Genomic DNA, 20,356 nt, shown 5'->3' on the forward strand with positions numbered 1-20,356 from the left:
TGAGCTGATTTTGCTATAACACGTATTTCCCATAGACACCTGCTCGAGCATACTTGGGACTAGTCTTCCGTGGGTTTAAAAAATGTCTGAGCCCATTTGTGGTTGTCAAGAGCTGGGTATTTGAATTTGCAATGAGAAATGATACTGGTATGATCGTGAAATAATGTAATCATTTTAGATACCCAATCAGGTATTATTGTTTAATGCTGAGGCATACTATGTTGAATTCTGATGGGATTCTAAGGTCAAATGCATGACACATGTGAACAGGTTTGTCCTATCTGAGAGGATATCGAGGTAAGATTGTCTTTAAAGGGATGCTACAGTTTTGGTGTAGATGGGGCTGCTGGTTTCAAACTTTGTGTGTGTGTGTGTGCATGTGTTTGTGAGATAATGATAAACCTCTTTTAAGAGTAGCATTTATTGTCAAGGTATACATATTTTCAAGTAATTCCCAAGTTTAGCTGAGGAGAATGAGGCTGATCTAATCCCCAGTTATAAAATGATGTGTCAGAACAGGGTTAGTAATCAGGGCTTTAGTGTCCTCTTGTAAAAACTGACCGAGTGTAAATGCTCCTTTGACAGTTGTCAAGTTGCATTCACACCGTAGAGAACAAATCTGTTCACATCTCTGGAGTGAATGCTGCCGGCAGGAGTAATACTCACTTCTACGGTGCTCTGACTCATAGCACCGTATCTGATCGATCTCGAAGAGAGACGGCAGCGCTGCCTCGTGCAGACTTTGTGATGCTCTTCCTACACAAGGTGACATGAGTTCTTGTGAAATGTGATGGAGTTCTCTTGTCATGTCATGTGACAAAAGTACTGTCAGGTGGCAGAATCCTGCTGTCATGTGACAACGTTCTTCTCCTGTTAGGTGATGGGAATTGTGCTGATATTGCTTAGCATCTTTTTATGTTGGTAAAAGTGATACTCCTCAAGGGACCATAAAATATGTTAACATCTATAGGCATGTTCCCTCAGAACATAGTTTCAAGCTAGTTTCAAGTTATACAGTTCATCTGTTTCCTGTAAATTCATGACAATGCTTGACTCCAGTTTATACCCTTAGTCGTTGTAATATCAGGCAAGCCCCAGACAACCTACTCTTTTGTCAGGAACAACCTGCGTTATATGGGTATGCATAGAGAGAATATTTCACATTAATTACTGATATCAACCAAGTTGATACTGTTGATCGAAAAGTATTTTAGGTTGTTCCATCGTGAAAATGTCTGTTCAACATATAAAATATGATAAGAAACTTCCAACATTCTTGAAAGTTGTGTTTATAATATTCAAAGGAGTGTGATGTATAGATTCAGATATCTTTGAAAGGATAGATGGGGCAAATTATAGAAAAGAGCCATTCTGACCCAACAGAGTGGCAATGCTTTTGCTGTGCATCTTCTATAGATGCACTACCTTCAGTCTTTGGGGGGGGGGGGGCATGGGGGGATGGGGCATTGGGGGGTCCTGTTGTAATTGCATCATTTTGTTCAGTGTGTGATGATGTTGCAAATTTCAAGAATAAGAAATCTCTTGTGGTCTGAGGTTTATGAATTTCTTGTTTTGCCGGTAACTCCGTCAAGGCTCTAGACAATGCACAAAGAACCCATAGCAGGAATTTAAGGCACCTGTGCCACAGAAATAAGGAAGTGGCCAAAAACAAGTCTCGGAGTTATTATTATTAGTTCTTTTTCCCCTCTCTGAATGTGGGATTCCGTTTCTCATTTCCGGCGACCTCCAAAGGGTTGCATACCTGGGAGTAGATCCCTGTCTTGTACCTGGACTGTGATTATGAAATACAGGTTTCTGATGTTAATGATAAAGTGACTGAATTTATTCTGATTTGCCGACAGCATGTTTTATCTGTGTTGGTTTTTTTTTTTTTCCAATTCGCCCAATGTAGTATTCCTGCGATCTATCGACCGAATGGGATTTGCTTGTGTTTTTGAGCTAGGAGAGAGCTCAGTCATCTTTGTGAATGAACATGGTTGCACAATCCTTCTTTTCGCAGTTACTTTCTGTCAGACTGAATCACCATTGTTGAATACTGTTTTGCACAGATGATGGGAAATTCAAGAAGGGTAACACTAGATGATACAGGTGTATAAGAGTCTATCATCCAATTATTCTGAAGGTAGTCCCACCCATGCATATTCATGTGTTGATCTTCTTTGTTGTGTGGAGAATTCAGAGGTACTGCAAACATTCATCCAGAGTAGATGTCAAGTAATCAGGCCTGCCAACAGACATGAAAGAATGGATTAGCTCAAAGATTACAAGCAATAGTCCTTGTGACATGTGCCAATCAACTCTTTCCCATATTACATTGCACAGCATATTATGTCTTATCTTCCAGCATTGTGGGGTGATATGGTTCCACTTAAAAAAAATATATGTTGCAAAGAGATGGACTATTTTAGACCTGGAATAGCATGATTAATCTGTGGTTGAGATTTGCATTCAATCTGATGAAGTGCGATTATATCATAGTTACGGAGCAATTTATTATCATATTTTTTTTTGTTCTCTATTTTTTTTCTTTTTCTTTTTTGGCAGGGAGGAGGATACTATTCAATATACTTAATTTAACCAGAGAAAAAACACAAAACAACCACACCATTAACAAAAATTCCATTAAAGTTATCTCAAAACCTGTACAGGCTAAAATATGTCGTTTTCCATGCCAGCAAGTAAGGTATGCCTGATTTTGCACCTGTTGTTACAAAAGAACTGGGATTACACAAGTTTCTGTTCTGTTTATAGCACGAACACATGCCGGTTGTTTGGCAAGATGCCCTTTATAGATTGATACGAGAACTTGAGTGGTTTGACTAGAAACCCGCGTTGCCTCACATGTGTGTCAAACTGGTATCACAGGCGCGCACCCACAATTGCTGCGATGACGACTTTGAGATAGGCATCTCCAACAGAGAGGCTTGTTGCCTAGCAACTGCAGCCGAGTGATGCGGTGATAATATTTGCCGTACCGAAGAATCCCATGTCGATTAGCAGCAGGTCTGCGAGACCTTAACACTGGCAGGATGCAGAGCTTTCTGATTTCCAGCCCGCAGCCGTTCCACAATAATGCAAAGCATTCACCATGCAGATCGGGTTACACTCTCAAGACTTTAAAGGCACATGCCCCTGATCTGAAGGAGGGCTGATACATGTAAAGTTGTGTTACTTTGTCATCTAAACACCTAGTGAGAAAGAGAAATAGATCTGTAATATATTTCCTCTGTAATATAATATACAAATAATATAATTCACTCCCCCCCCCCCCCCCCCCCCCCCCATCCAGTATTAGAATCACCCTCTCCAAAAATATATATTGTCCTTCTTTTGTTTCATTCTCCTGTCTGTGTTGTGTATATTTAGTTGTATCAGTGACTTATATCGAATGGTCTGGTGTTTCAATATACTTCCCCCTTTGTTTCCTCTTAAACTCTCCCCCAGTTCTCATTTTAATCTATCTGTCCCATGGAACACAAGGGATAATAAAGACCAAGGTTGTACAGATTTTGAAATTCATCAAATGGAGTGGAAACACAAGTGGATTTATCAACATCCCCTTTAAATGCCATGTTCAATTTGGGGTCCCTACCAAGTCTTGGCTACCAAGGGATATGACAAATAGAGTCAGATTTGATTCGGTAAGCCATCTCGTTGACAGAAATTAGAATGTAATGTGCCTAAATGTCAACAGTTTCAGAGAAATTGACACTGCAGTGTCCATGATGATACTGAGTATGTGCTTAGTAGGTGTACAGCAATGAGGTTGGAGATAATTCCACACTTAAGTTAAATAAAAAAGAAGAATATGTAATAACTCATTTTCCAAACAGAAACTTAACTGGTATTTTAAAGGCATACAATCGTGGCGAGTGGTTTGTGCGGCGCGGAGACGAACGCAACACGCTGCCTCCCCCATTCTGTATCAAATGTAGTGACCCCGAATGAGAATAGCGCTGGCTCAATGGGACAGCAAACAACACTCTAGACTACAAGAGTTTTGTGGTACAAATCTCCTGACCCAAAATGGCTGTCCGAGCGAGCTGCGAGAGCTTCTGAATGGATGCACATTCTCCGTGCGCGTGCGCATGAAGAGAGGCCAAAAGAGCCACGCGTCTTCTGGCCCTCTCCTCCAATCACCGCAGCTCGCGGTCACAATGTTTGTGTATGATGCGTACACACACACGCACATACACACACGTGTCTCAGTGGCAGCATTGTCCCACACGTTTGTGGATGTAGCACCGAGTCTGGCATTGCGCAATTGCATGCACAAACTTCAGTCGTACGGAGTTTACGTACCATTAGGGATGACGATCGGCTGCCTTTAACTGCATGTTAGCACTTCTTGAAATTGAACAGTGTCAGTTTGTCCTTTTTCATATCATGCCATAGCAACTGATTTTTATTTCATTTTTTTCCCCATGGCCTGCAGTGATGAAAAGCATGTGATGAATTTGTTTGTTATCAAAGCCATACCCAGGAGCGATTATCTCAATCTGTTGTGGTTATTCACCACGTAGCATGAGAAAATAAAATCAAACTGCCAAAAAACTTGGTTTGCTCTTTTTTTCCCCCTGTTAATGGTTATCAGCATGTTTTATATCTTGTGGAGATAGTTTCCTCCTCCAGGTTTTGAGGCATATCACCGTCACTCTTCTCTAATATTTTATGTTTTGTTGAATTGATTCAGAAAGATGAGAGGGGTCTTCTTCAGTGCCTCTTACAGAAAGAAACAATTTTGATGAATCTGATCATATTTCAGATCATCACAAGAAATATGTTTTAGATTACCGGTACCATCAATTACACACTTATACCTATACTGTAAGTTCATCAGCTCTTTCCATGCACTATAATCGTGTAAAAAAAAATTATCAAATCATGTTAGCAAGAAAGGTCCAAACAAATTATATGAGAAAAAAAAAAGGAAGTTTCATTTATCCCTTTTTGAGTTGATATATTCAAGAGATTTGGTTATGACTCTGGTTACCCACAAGATCACAGCTATAAACTGTTGTTTCTTTATCAAGAATTACAACATGAGGAGAAAGTATTTCTTTCCCTACAAACCAGTGCCAAGACTTTACATTGTGTGTGTCATACATCTTTTTCATATCATTCTCAAAAGGTGAGAATCTTTTGAGTGCATGAAGGATTAGGGATTAGTGATGAGCAGTTACTTATGTGACACTTGGTGGGGGGGGGGGGGGGGGGGGAGAGATCCTACCCTAGCCGTGCACTGCAAAAGGACTTCTCTGTGGTATCAGGTGGAAGTGTTAATATGTATGGACAAATGCTATTACTCAGCACTGATTAATCACTCCCCAAAGACGTACGGGTACATGGCGATACAGATGGCATCGATGGTTGAGTTTGCTCAGTCCGTGATGTGGTGAATGTTAATCTTGAGGCGATGATCAAATTAGGCCCCACTGTCAAGATCTTACTCCATACAGGGTGTACAGGGTCTCTAAGATGCCCTGGGCCTACCCCCACTCCCCTAGTCCCACACACACACCCACACACAAACACTAGCATCCTGTCAAGATGAATTCATGTGTGTACTCTGTCTGCATGAGTCACCACAAAAGTTTTACATCTGAGGTATCCCTATCACAAATAGTTCGATCAATATCAGTCACCAGTCGCACTTACAAAGTATTGGTAAATTTGACCATTTGACTTGGTGTCTGGCATTTGTCTAGCATACAAAAGGTGAAGGTGATATACATTCAGAGATGTCTGTTTATCTTTTTTTTGGCCCAAGTACTGCAGGTTTCATGGAAATACTGTTTTTCCCATTAATATTGTAATACTGTACTACCATGTCTACTGCAAAAAAAAGAAAAAAACAATCAAACAAACAAGAACAAAACATAAAAATTCTGTTCTTTCAGATTGTATTACTATAGGTGCCTACATGTCTATTGCAAGAAAGGTAAAAATGTGTAGTTTTTTACCACCAAAAATACAACTATTCAGCCCTGAGAATACTGCAATGCTGTGTACAGGGTTGAGATCCCTGTAAATGTGTGCAGCTTTTCTCTGCTGAACAATTGAATGTCAGAATTGTAGTTTTGACTACTTTATGAAAAGGTCCACCAACTCAAAATAAAAGAGAGAAAGAGAAAGACAGAGACTGAGACACAGGGGAAAGTGCCAAGTAGCGCGAGGAAACAAAGACAAGGTGCCGTTCGCCGTACTCTGGCCAGTCACCTCAACCTTAAATCAACTTACCAGGTGGAAATGAAACAGGATCAGGATCTAAGCTGGCTGCAGGAAGGTCCCTAATCCTCGCGGCAAGCAGAAATGGGTTAATTTCTGGCCCCCTTCTCCGCTTTGGGGTCAGGAGAAAGATGACAGAGAGAGAAAGAAAGAGAGAAAGAGAGGGAAAGAGAGAGCAATAAAAAATATTATAACTGACAAGACCTTTACCCTGACACTGACATAAGGATACTTTTTTGTTGTTGTTGTTGTCAGTGACTGCTGTGGGAAATTTTGACTTATATGCATGATTGGCAATGGATAAAAGCTGACAAAGTGATACAGAATGTAATGTGATGTTTTAAAGAAGAGAGTTCTTTCAAAGAAATTGTACATTACCTATTTTATAACTTTTTAAGGACTTGAATAATTTGCAACTTTAGAACATGAATCAAACTTAATAATGTGCATGGAAATACAAATTATGAATCAATGTGAAAGTCAGCTTGTGTGTAAAGATGATCTATACATTATTTATATAATTTTTAGCATCTACCAGAATGGGCTGTCAAGGGTGGTTGAAAATGTTGAAGATGTAAATATCTGCAAGATTGTATGCAATGCTCATGCATTGCTAAAATAAAGTAATGGCATTTTTTGTAACTGTTATCAGGTAATTGTAATAAATTACTTATAGAAAGAAGGTGAAAAAGGAAATCATTTTAAATGCAATCTTTTCATCATAAAAGCATTTCTTACTTCTACATTTATGTCCTCATATTTTTATTGAAAAATCGCACATACACCCTTCAATATTATGCTATCAAGGTGTGATGTTATATTCTTGTTATTGTTGTCACTATTATGACTTGTCACTACTACATCTACTCCTATTACTCCTACTGCTACAACAACTACTACTGCTAGTACTACTTCTACTAACTGGTTCTACCACAACCACTTCCACTCCTACTGTAATGTTCAAAAATTAGTTGAAAATTTTTCCTCATTGCATTTCCATGTTGTTGGCAGGGAAGTTGTGTAATTTGGTGTTTTCTGAAAGAATGGTGTATTACAGCAACTTTAAATGCAACTTTTATTTTCTTTCTCCCCTCAGGCATGTCTTGGACGAAGGAACAGATGACTACAAGATCATCATGCTTAACAGGAAATATTTGAGCTTTAGAGTCATTAAGGTGAGTCAAATGCATGGTTTATGGTGTCCTTGTCAGGCAAGGCATGCGTTTAGGTACCATTAGACAAGAAATGTGCACTCATTACAAATGTGAAAAGGGGGAGCATATTAACCATTCCATTCCTAAAGTGTTTGAAACTTTTCATTTTTGGAACCTTTTCCTTTAACCCTTTGATTCTGGCAACGTTTTGTGTTAACCTCCCTAGTATACAGAGCTTATTTTGTTTTCAATTAATTGTACAATTCTCAGAGCCTTTTTAAATCAACCCTTCATTCTCAGATATCAAAATCCTTTATTCTTGGGATTTTCCTCTTCCTTTTTTTTTTTTTGGCCCTTCCATTCACAAGCTTTTTAACATTTGCACCCCAATGGCCTCTGTCTACCATTTGCAGTTCTCAAGGCTTGTTCATTTTCCTGTCAATTTGTGGGTGTGTATGTGGGTGTCTGTCTGTTTGTCAATCCTTTCTTTCACAAAACCTCTTTTTTATTAACCCTTCCTTGCTTTGTCCCTGCTTGTAAACCCTTAGATTTTCAGGGCCTTTAAATTCTTTAATTCTTAAAACTTTCCTTTAAAAAAAAAAAAAAAAAAAAAACTTCCATTCTCAAACTTTGAATCCAGTCATCCTTAAAGGACTCCCTAATGAATTAACCCTTGAATTCTTCAGCGTCCTTCATCTGAGAGGCTTTATAGAACCCTTACCTTGAACTTTTGAGCTCTCTGCCCACCCTCCAATTTTCAGAACTCCTTTTTTTTTTTTTCAGCCTGTCGTTCTCAGAACCTTTAAGAATCTCCAATGATAATTTCTCTCGTTCTCTAACAGTGTAGTACAGGTATCATTGTTTTCACAAAGACCCTTATGAATAAATGCTGGTAATTATTCATATAAGATGGCCCTGTGTAAAGGTAGTTAAAATTTAGTTAATGACATAGGGCACCAACATGCAGTTGTATCAAGGTGAAATATATCTGGAAGCTCAGATGAGCATCAATCCCCTTGGGGCTCTTGTTTGATATGTTTATATAACCATATTGATGGTCACCCAGGTGTAAGACCACCTGGTAATCCCCAAAACAGGGTTCATTCAAAACCTTCAGTGAAGTGATACAAAGTGGCCCCCAGAGTATTTGTGTAAGCAGTGAATCAAAGCTATATTCTAATAAAGATGAGATGGTACCGAGTACATTGGCTCATTTCCATTTCTTAAAACAACTGGATAGTAGTCATATGAAGTACCCTGGATGTATACCATAAAAAAGGGCAAAAATGACTCAAGGATCTTTCCTCTATGCCTATCCAGAGAAATATGGTAGCTTTTCCACCCATTTGAAAGTCTTTCACAATGAAAGATTGTTCGAGACAGGTATGCAAGACATCACACTTTCACATCTTCTTCCGTTACTTGATGAGCGTGGCAAATGTGAATAAACTCCGTCCCCTTGATGAAATGATTTCCTCAAATTTGACGTTCGTTGCAGCAGTGTGAGGATCCTTGGAAATGATTTATGATTCATAATGAATGATTTCTCTCTCCAGAGGAAAAGGGTGAAAGAGAGAAAGAAAACAGACTTAGTCATACACCACACAACACAAACATATGATGAGGATGACTTATTTGTCATAGCAATCCTGGAGGAGTTTGGGTCTAATTTGTCCCTTCTCCAGTTCGATCTCTAATGAGTTGAGAGAGATGAAAAAAAGAGAGAGAGAAAGCAGTTGCAAGATTCAGGAAGGAAGGCATTTTACGGTATTGTTTTTTAATTCGGTTTAAAGTGAAACGCTACTCCCTCTCATGTTCACATTGGCTTAGATTGTGGTCTTTTTTAAGGTTAGCCTCTTCAATGTACTGTAAAGCAAGATTTTTTTTTTTGGCATGAAATTTTCGCGAATTGCCGCTGGCATTCAATGCATGTAGGGTAGAATAACTTTTGCCTGCATTTTAATTTCATGAATCTATGCTCTCACAAAATTCGCAAAATTAAAATGTACGCAAACGTAACTGCTTTTACAGTAGCTGTTTTTCCACGAGAGGATCCTGCCATTATTAGTTACCCTGCCCTTCTCATCACCATAAAAGAAAGAACAAAGTCGAACAAAGAGAACGGTGAATGTTTCATGAATTATATCTTTTGTGAAGATGCAAAAAAGCCTGAAAAATTTACCCTTCAATAAAAGACTTGGAGAAAGACAAATCGTTTAATAAGGATTATTTGTGCAGGAAAGAGGATATGTTATGATATGGGATGACACAAACAAAGTTCAGCCCACAGCTGACAGACTATTAAGACATGTCAATTAAGGAAATATTCTTCATAAACATTATCGGAGTTCACTTCAAGGGGATTGTAATCTTAAAGGAATGGTTCTTAAAGGCTCAAATCGAGTTGACATCAGTGCCAAACTGGGGGAACTTGCACGTATTAGGATATAAAGTGTAGTTTGCATCTAGACTCTTTTGATGAAGATTTTTGCACCCGCGAGAGTGGTGCCATGGGTATATAAATGCTAATTCCTGAAACCTTGTATGAGGTTCAACTACAGCAGGTGCCCCCTTCCAGGAACGGGAAGGAATACGTGAAGTAGACTCGCTCGCGAGCATTTTCCAACTAGAACGTTAGCGAGGTAAAGCCGACCAGAAAGCTGCCTGGTTGTGATTGTCGCCGATTCTCCACCGCCTGGGAGTGAGTCAGAGATGTATATTGTTTGGTGGCACGCGCACTTGCCACGCCGCAAATAAACCGCCTGAAGGATATTTCGTATGTCTGCCCCCCCTCTCGATGCGTCTTACGTCGTAGTTTGAGAAGATTCCCTCAAATCCGCCGTACAACTTATCAGCTTCCATCCCCAATCCTTACATCCTTCCAGACACGCTTTCAACCCTTGACTTTCTGTGTGTGTGACTGGAGAACCCAGTTTGGCTGCAGATGTTGTTTGATGGTCTTTATCGACTAGGTATTTTTGATTAAAACATAGTTGACTTTTTCTTGCATTGTTTCAGTGCAATTTTATGATTTGCTAAACATGTAATATACGTGTACTGAGTGTAGTATGGTAGCTCAGCCAAACAATTGATTTTTTCCACTGATGTCATTAAAGTTTGATGTTTACAATAGGAAGAACTTGAGTCAAATCAAACTCTTGATCATATGTCCTCATAATGTTTTTATGCTGCATAACACAAATTCTAAGATCACTGAGATGGTTGACATAAAGCTTGGTTAAGGGCCTCTGCACTGACCAGTGGGGGATTCCTCTATTTCCCCAATTTCAAACTTCACACAAACTTTATCAGCAATGGGTTGTTGTGTAGACAACCTTATTATAGCTGCATGTAAGACTGGGAAGGCTAATGCGTGCAGGATGCAAGTACATTGCTATATAATGGAGGATAGACAAAGAGCATATATCTCAAAGATGATGGTGGGGGTGGGGGGGGGGGGGGACTCACTGCATTTACTGACACTTCCCAAGGGACTGGATCATTGATGACATGTATGCCCTCTATATTATCATATTTTGTGGGTAAAATCAAGTTAATCGAGTGCATAACATCAATTTTTATTAAGTGATGATCGAGCTATTAACACAGGATGTGCATGGTTGTTCCATGTGGGGATCCGTCAATTTATCAGTCATGATCAAAAACAACGTCAAGTACTGAATACGGCATAATAATTGTGAGTCTAATATTTTATGAATCAGGACTTCTTGACCATTTTGCGAGTGGTTAAATTCGCTGTTATGGAGTACAGCACTAAACAGAGAAATGTATGCGTGTGCGTTACATTCACATCTGGATCAGAGTTGATTTTTTTCTTGTTTTTAAATTTGGGAGTAGCATCCGACTTGCAAAATTCACGAAAATAAGCACCTCGTGAAATATTGGGTATATACAGTATCCATTGTAGACATCTATTGCCATTTTGCATTAACTGTTGACCAGAAATGTTGAGCTTTTGTCACGGTTTTCGTGTGTTCGACCGTGCTTATGGTAATTTTGTTTGTTTGTTTCTTATATCATGCCTGGCTGTCTCACTGTGTATGACACGTTATGTTTTGTGCACATCCATGCCTGTTTGACTGAAGTATAGATATGTCTGAAAGAGTGTGTGTATGTGTGTGTGTGTGTGTGTGTGTGTGTGTGTGTGATGCAGTGTTCCATATTAGAAGGGGTAAGGGGTGGAGAGGGGGTAAGAATTGTCCACAGGGAGCGATAGGAAAGGTGGTGATAACGGTTGGTAAGAAAGGTGAGATTGTGTTTGTTGACATCCATCCTAGGAGGGTGGCATGTGACCAAGAGGAGAAGGGGGGTGGGGTTAAGATGAGTCAGAATTACCCCATTTCTGTCATTACGGGGGCAGTTTTATCTCCGCTGCACAAAGAGGAATCACTTAGCAGGTGATTAATCTGATGGCATATCGATGGTCCCAGAGCATCAACGTATTGTTGATTGTGACCCTGACTTTACTACTGGAGATACTCATAGTTGCTTTTTGTTTTGTTTTTGTTTTGTTGTATTTTATCTTTGTTTTGTTTTTGTTTTTGTTTTTTTATTTCTTTTTGCTATGTGTTCTCTTAGCTGTTTTTTTTTTTCACCAATGCCAGGACTGGAATGACCAAAAAAGACTTAGTGTTCATCACCCAAATAACTTTTTCTGTTGCTGCCCCCCCCCCCCTTCTCAAAATGAGGGAAAAGACTAACACAAGGCACATTTTAATTGAATTGGTTTTTATTTTCTGAAATGTGCTAATCCCCTTTTTCTCTCTTTCTCCTTGCAGAAAACTACATAGAATTGAAATACATGCACACATTCTTTAAAAATTATGCTCCTTAGAAATTGAAAAGGAATAGTAGATCAATGTATCACACTTTCGTATTAAAGTGGAAACATTCATCAGGTATGTCACGAACACCTAGCTATATGCCACAGTAATGAGCTAAATTGTACGAGTTTGATTTTAGGTTCATAGCCTGTAATAGACAAATTGATTACTGGTAATCAGTTGATTCCACAAAGTGACCTGCTTTTGCAAAAGTTTAATGTATTTGATTTCTTCTTTTGTTTTGTCCACCTCCTGAAGGTCAACCGTGAGTGCGTCCGCGGCCTCTGGGCCGGACAGCAGCAGGAGCTGGTCTTTCTACGCAACCGCAACCCGGAGCGCGGCAGCATCCAGAACGCCAAGCAGGCCCTGCGCAACATGATCAACTCATCATGCGACCAGCCCATTGGCTACCCGATCTACGTCTCACCACTGACCACCTCCTACGCGGACAGCAACAAGCAGCTGTGCAGCGTCATTGGCCGGCCGCTCAGCTTCGCCTGCATCCGCGAGAACGTCGTAAAGTGCTGGACGAGGTACGTTCAAGTCACACGTGTCATAGGAGGCGTTGACGTTTAAAAGATTAGAAAGGTTATTGTAAAACCAGACATGTTTCCATGCATAAAGCTTTCACAAATTTTGCGAGCTGCCAAGATTAGCAAAAATGAAATGAACACAATATTTTTAGTCTATAACGCAATGCATTGAATGCCAGTCTCCAATTCACAAAAGTTTCATGCTGTGAAAAAAAACAAAACAAAAATAAATACGTTGACTCGAGTGTGCAAAAGTTTCGTGACGTGAATGTTTCTGGCTTTACAGTAGGTAATTTTCATCACCGAACAATCAGCAATAGTGGATGTTGGTGAAGAAGTGAGATAAGAAGGTGTATGATTGTGTTTAAACTGCCTTTGATAATAGAATGATGTTATTACCTTCGCACCTCCCCTGCAGTTTGCAAACAGAATGCTTATGCTGCCTTTCAGCCTGGGTTATTTTTCCATTTGAAAGTGAAAGCAAGGAGTTGTGATGACTTAGTAGAGTTTAGGGCTTGATTTTACATGAATGTTGTGGACTTTTTTGCATTAACTCTCCGAGCTGTGAATCATCTGAATCAGTCTTCTAAGAGGAGTAAATACCTCGTGAAATCAGTGATGGAGCTTGGGTTTTGAAATTTTGATGGAAAATTCACGACCATGTTGACAGACGAGATAACTTTCATAGATCATCTCAGATCCATGTAAAGCTGATTTTAATTTGCTTCGATTTCCCCCATCGATCTGCCTAAGCAGAGATGCAGCCCTCTCAACATACTGAAATTTAATCTCTGGGATAAATCATTATACCTTTTAAAGTAGCATGTAATTCCCATCATCATGTAAAGGATTCAAATGTTTGATAGCACTGTGGAGATTGTAGGTAATCACAGCTGATTTAAGACTAGACAGGCATCACGTTCATGCAGGTCGTAGGTTCTACCTGTGTATCTGCAGCGCTCATGTACTGTAAAAGCAGAAATTTTAGTGTGATCAAATCTTCATGCTAGGAAAGGAAACATGACATTGCATGTTTTTCATTTTGCAGACTTTCACAACAATTTACCATGAGTTTAAAACAATACAAGCCTGGTGCCAGAGTGCAATCGATGCTCTGGTCTGAAATGACTTGTGAACAATCCATTTTCCTCCTAAAACCGTAATGGAAACCATAAGTCGTATTCTTTAGTCATAAGTGTTTAAGAGCAAGGTTTATACAGCAGTCTTGAGAGCAAAGTATATGAAGGAATGGTCCAACCTTCATAAGAAGGGGAAAAAAGTGGAAATTTTTGCAGGAAGTGGAATTTTAAAATTCCCTGACATACGTTAACATTACTCATCATTTGTCGGTGATGTTTTGCATGGTTAATTGTTCGATACAGATCAGCAGACAAAGGCCAAAAAAAGTTCTTGTTGAGGAGTCTAAGATAACATCTCTGTTTATGAAGTTGACCTCACAAACAAGATACAAAATTGCCTGACTTGACAGATTCCACACCACTCCTTTTATTGGGCCCCAGTGTCTTGTGGTCACTGGTCACTCAGACAAAAGTTCCACGATGCACCTATGGGGATTTCCCCCTCTAATAAATTCCAATCCCTTGTTCATTATAAACTTTAAAAAACAATGTATATCAAGAGCGCAACTTCCCTTGATTGGAAGATTTTTCCCTTTTTTTTTTTTAAATGACCATCATAAAAAACTTTTTAGAATGACTCGCACACTGTCAACAATGGTTATTGTCAGATTGAGCATTTCTGCTCCATCTCATCAAATTTAATTATCATTTAAACTTATTTGTCCTGCTGTCCTGCTGAACACTTGCTGTTATTATTTACTCCCAAGTATAAAACCATCTTACAAAGGCCAAAGCAGATTGCTCTACTTCAAGATTAATTTTTAATCCTGCCTAAGTCGTATATATTTTGTGGCAGTTTCATTAAGCGGGTTAACTGATGTTTGCAAAAATTAGTAACACTCCCACATATTGCCTCTCATTACAAGAAGAGAATGTATCATCTATAATGTGGAAATTACTGACTGTGTTTCTCGAGAGGAACAATACTTGCATCTTATTCTACCTCAGTGGCTTATAGTATTAATTGAAGCACTCGTGAAATTATTTCAAAATTGTAAAGTCCCAATATACACACACACAAAAGCAAACATATTGTGTATCAACCCGTTGAGGACGAGTCCCGAGTATACTCGGGCAAGTGTCTATGGGAAATGCGTGTTGTAGCAAAATCAATCCGTCCTCAACGAGTTAAAGTGAAATATGTATGCTGTGTAGAGTATAAGAACCATTTAAACCATGTGTGTGGACAGGTGTGTTTAATCGCTGACAGTCAATACATGTTTTACAGGGACATCCTGTACCAATTTTAAAGTGATGACAGTGAATATATCAACTTTATTTCAAGTTCAGTTAATTCCTCAGTAAAGTTTTGTATAACAAATGGAGTGCAAAATCTTTGCGCAATGACTTATCTTGAATTGTGCCAGAGATTATGCGTGCTATCAAGAAATTTATGTTCACCTTTCCAACAACTTCATCGTTTATTAGGGATGGGGATTTCATCGTTTGGTAGTGGCTGAGACGGAATGGTCTCATGTTGCTGTTTGTGCACAAACAACAAAATTTCACCGCAATCGCTCATGATCCTTGAATTTACCAGCATCACCTTGAGGAACAGAGTCGTGAATGTGTCAGGCCGATAGAAAGACGACGGGGAATGGGGCTTCCCTCCCCGCATAAAATTGAGTCACCAACCTGGATTAACCCAGATATGAATAGGGCTCTCCGGCTTGATAGATGATGGGAGTAGCATAAAGATTGAGAGACAATAAGTCAAGGTGGGCTGACAGGATGGTGCAGATTGCTCAAAAAAACTCCCGCATGTGTCTCTCGCTGGGCGAAGAGATTGGAAGACGGGCTGTGGTGGGGTACGTCTTCTCCGGCGCAATTAAGTACGCATCTGTAAATGAAATCCAGTTGCAGCTGCAGACAGGTGAATGGGCTGTGTGGCGACGGAGGCCCGATCACAGCGACCCCATCTCAGACAGAGTTGGGATTTAAGGGGATTGCTTGGTGCTCTAAGGCCCGAATGTAGTTGCGGGATTTAGTGTGGCTTAGCTCTGCTCCCGAGCACTCAATAGCATTGGATGAGTGCGATGTGAGTAAGCCATCTTTGACTCTTCATTTGGATCTTTGGTTACCACGACAATGGTGGGCTGACTTTGTGGTGTTAATTAGCAGTGGATTTGAGAAGAAAAGTGAAGTCATGTGGAAAGGGGGTGAAAAGTGTGGAAACCAAAGAAATTAATCCCATTTTTTTGAGAGGATGCCTTTCAATTACAGCCAAGCCTGTGACTTTTATGCGATGATTAACGTAAGCTAGGGGCTCAGGTTCATTTTGTGTGTTTCCTTCAAAAAATTATGATAAAAGTGGGCTAATGAATAATGGCATGTATGTCATTATTACTTGGTTTAAATCATTTCACATCCAGTAGAGTCTTTATTTCAGTCACAGTATAAAGTTTTCTAGTAACTACCAAATCAAGAACTCATGATGAGAAGGAGGATCAAACTCATCTTCATACTTGCTCCTAGGTCCCCCCCCCCTGTCCTTTTTGCATATTACTGCTTTTATGTCTTGTCGATAGAATGCTACCATATTCTCTTGTGTCTTAATCATTTCAGTGTATGCTAAATATGTTTGTTGTGTTCAAATCACACTAGGATACACCCAAAGAAGAGGATGACATTGAGTAATGTGAAAGGACAACAGAACGTTGAAAGAAAATTTAGGGCAAGTGTCGAGAAAGTTTTGACCAAATGAAATCATAAAGCCATCTGTGACTGACGTACCGTCCACACCTTACCCTCCTATACTCAAGTCAACATGACAGAGGTCACTTGCGTAATACTCTTCGCTGTTTTGCATAGTGAAATGTCAGCAGTTTATGATACTACCTTGATGCATTCATATTCTTTGTGGCTGTAGTCAAGATGTATCAAAAGTGCTTCGTTATGACTCATTCTTGAAGCTAAAGGAAATTGATTTCCATCACACTAATTCTAGAAATGGAAGAAAGTCATAACTCAGTGTTTAAGTGTAGCAAACCTGGGTGAATTTCACTACTTAAACATTATTGTGATCACAAGAACAAGATGTTTATTAATTATTGATTGGAAGCCACATCCAATGACATGACTGACCACTAAAAGTAGTGTTAGTAACATTCTTAGAATGGGACTGATGTGTCTCAAACTTTTGCTCATCTTCTGCTCTGATTTGACTGATGCAAGCAACTTGTCGTGTCGTCAAAAACAAGGCCATGTGCTCATCATATTCAGGTCATATGCAATGTCTTTTTTCATACAACATGTGACTTGTGTTCAACATCACAACAGGTGCATGAGATTTTGTGATAAACTGTTTTCGAGGGGTTACTATTGAAACATGATCCTGACATGCCGACATGGTTCTTATTACCCCACAAAGTGCCTCAGATGAGTTGATGTGGTAGATCTGCACTGAGATGACATCACTGCTCACCCAGTGGGATCGAGTGGGTTAAATCCAGATGAAGTGAAACCGGGCTGATAGGATGATGAGATGCTGTCCCCCCTGTGGCGATAATGTCTTGCCCTTGTATTGAACAAAGATGTTGTTCAGCTTTATACATGTCATCCTTAGAGTGACAGCCAGCGCGGCGTTTTTCACTTGAGACCCGTTCTATGTGGGACAGAGATGGCAGTTGTCGTGGCAACGAGTAAAAATGCGTGCAGCTGATTGGTTGATGGCTAGCTCTTGGCTAGCTACATGTAATTGTATATTGCCCAGATGAATGCTATCATATGGTTTTTATTTGTGGTTACTTTTTTCTTGTTGTTGCATGTGTGCATGAGTGTGTTTTCTTGACTTTTAATATTCCCATCGAAAATGTTGAGAAAAAGCATCATTAATAGAAAAAAAGAAATAAATTGGGGTAATGGAATCCATAAGAAAGTCAAAATACCGCCGGAATTTGTTATTACACAAATCAAATGCACAAGTGGAACTAGTTATGGCCTAATGAAAGAAGTGGTCTGTAATTAAATACCACGAGTATCGGTGTCTGTAGATGGAATGGAAAAGGAAAGTAAATGAAAGCAACTTTTACAGTGTAACTCAAGTTTTCATCGCCCTATTTTTAGAGAGAAACTCTTTTTCCCCCCAACAAAACAGAAAACTCCTAAAACCCTGCAGCTCTCCCCGCCTTGCACGTGGACTTGATTTTGTCGGCAAGGTTGTTGCCTGAAACTCACCCCGGCTCGAGGCCCTGATATGGTAGCTCCTCGACAGGAATCGCGGAGGGTTGAGAAGATGAATCACAAATTACGGCCGTGATTAGCTTTCGGTCTGTCCGTTCCTGCCGGGACTCACTTTTGATTGTGTGCACGCGGCGGTTTTCCCCGAAAGGGTGTTTCGAGTTTCAAGTTAGCCCGGCCCGCTCCCCCCCAAAAGATGTTTTGCAGACTTTAAGAAACTTTGGGGCAGGATCTCGAGTTTGGAGCGCACAGTGGTGACACAGTCTGACAGAAACGACTTCCAGATGGAAATATGGTGTGAGGGACAAAAACAAGTCCGAAATTATGGAATGTGAGACGGCAGTGTTCTTAGATTTCTTGTTTTCCTTTTGAATGATTAGAGGTAAAAAACCTCCCCACCTTTCCTATAACGGCACATGACCAAGGGACACAGAAAGATAAATATTTGCCCTTTGGTAACTTGATCAGGTAGAAAAGTAGTAAAACTGATATGTCAAGATACATTTGATTTCAATTTGAGTGCATATAAGGAACTAAAGGAATTCATGACAGGGACTTCTTAGACATATATGACGTGCTTCAAGAATATGAAGAAACTTATAAAGTCCTTTTTTATCTCACTTTGTGTGATAATGCAAATCTTTTGTTCTAGAGGATGCTGTATGCGCCATATATTTCATTTTTTAATTGGTACTTGCTAGGCGATTTTGTGAGTGGTTGAAGTTAGAAGTCAAGGACCGCAGTGACAGAATGAGCATTTAAATCTTGTCACTTTTTATTAGAGAGGAATATTTAAGCGTTTACCCACCTTAGAGATAATGTGGACCTGAGAGACAATTTGGTTTACGAAATTGGCGGATAAAACCAAAACCATTGTGAAGTGCATCATGTGTAGAGTAGGTGAAAGGCCAAGCTCTTGACTGAAACCTCGGTCCAATTTTCTAGTCTCATGAAGCTAGGTTCTTGTCATCTTTCCTGCCTGCTGTTGATACGGTAAATCATGCTGCCGTCTCCTTATACAAGCTGTACTTGAAACTTTAGCGTCATAAAGATTGATGCATATTTGCAAGCAAAGTGCTGAGTTTACCTTCGGTTTCTATAAGAAGAAATACAGAAGAGATATTAATCATTGGGTGCGACTGCTCCTGTATATGATCCAAAACTGACTTACTCATAATTGATAGACAAAGAGCTCGGAAGGGTTGTATGTGGTATTTGGGAAATGTGGTGATCTCGGGGTGAAAGGAATATTTTCCTATTCCTGCACCCAAAACAGCAGCAGAAACTCTTCTGAATTATTCTACAGTGCCACAAGGATCAACATCCTGTTTTATGAAAGAAATAAGGCTCATCATATGTTTAGTCAGTAGTGAGCACAATTTGTGACATGTCACTTTAACACACAGTCACATGCATATAGCCTTTGCAGCACTGTTCATTGAGGTTGTGGTAAATGAGCCAAGTTAATGGTTATTCAAAAATCAAACTATCAGAATGTCAAACAAGCCTTTCTGTAGTGCTGAATTAATGTTGATTGCCTATATATTTTTTTTAAGATATTGTGTCTAATGATGGGCATTATATCATGATTGTGAATGCATTATCATTAATACTTCGTCTTTACATATTCTCATGGTCGGACATCCGGGTATTTTGCGTGTCACGGGGTCATGGATAGCGTTGGAGTGAGAACAAACCACTCGCGTGAGCCTGGAGTGAACGCTGTACGTGTTTTCTGCCGGGGCGCCCCGCGAGCATAGCGCTAGCGCAAGCTGGTACTGTAGCTGTGCGGGCGGCAGGATTAGGCCCTAGGCCTACTCTAAATTAGGCCCTACCCTAAGTACTACAGTACTAACGTTAGACCTACCTGAAGTTTCTATGAGGTACTAAGTAAGCGTAGATATCGGGGTAGGGCCTACTCAAAGAGGTTCTACTGCACATCTGGCCATTCTGTCGGGTCGTTGATCCAGAGTCCTGCCGCGATTTCATACGGGCACAGGTCCAGTCCGGCTGCCTTCAAGTTGGCAAAATACCGGGACCGATCGATCGACAGGATCCAGATTTTTAGAATATTGCTGACAAGACATGATGCATGTATCCCATGAATGATGGCACAAATGACAAAATGAATAATGAAAAACAGTCCCCATGTCTGCGCAGAGTTGCACATAAAGTGTACGCGTCGCACATGCACAGCATGCAGTATGCGCATTCATATATGCAGGCTTAGCGCTTGCAAGCTGTTTGTTTTCACTCCA

General features: G+C 39.9%; 1 protein-coding gene across 1 annotated transcript in view; it reads left to right on the forward strand.

Annotated features, from left to right (window-relative positions):
- LOC139711038 (pecanex-like protein 1) overlaps positions 1-20,356 on the forward strand; it is a 135,734-nt gene that overhangs the window by 87,244 nt on the left and 28,134 nt on the right. Inside the window, exons 34-35 of the mRNA XM_071622962.1 lie at positions 7,346-7,424; positions 12,506-12,780. Of these exons, the coding sequence (XP_071479063.1) occupies positions 7,346-7,424; positions 12,506-12,780 (354 nt within the window). The remainder of the gene's footprint in view (positions 1-7,345; positions 7,425-12,505; positions 12,781-20,356) is intronic.

The sequence above is a fragment of the Diadema antillarum genome, unplaced genomic scaffold (genome assembly GCF_040938485.1).
Source record: "Diadema antillarum isolate AM-2024a unplaced genomic scaffold, OU_Dant_1.0 seq00001605_RagTag, whole genome shotgun sequence".
NCBI lineage: Eukaryota > Metazoa > Echinodermata > Echinoidea > Diadematoida > Diadematidae > Diadema > Diadema antillarum.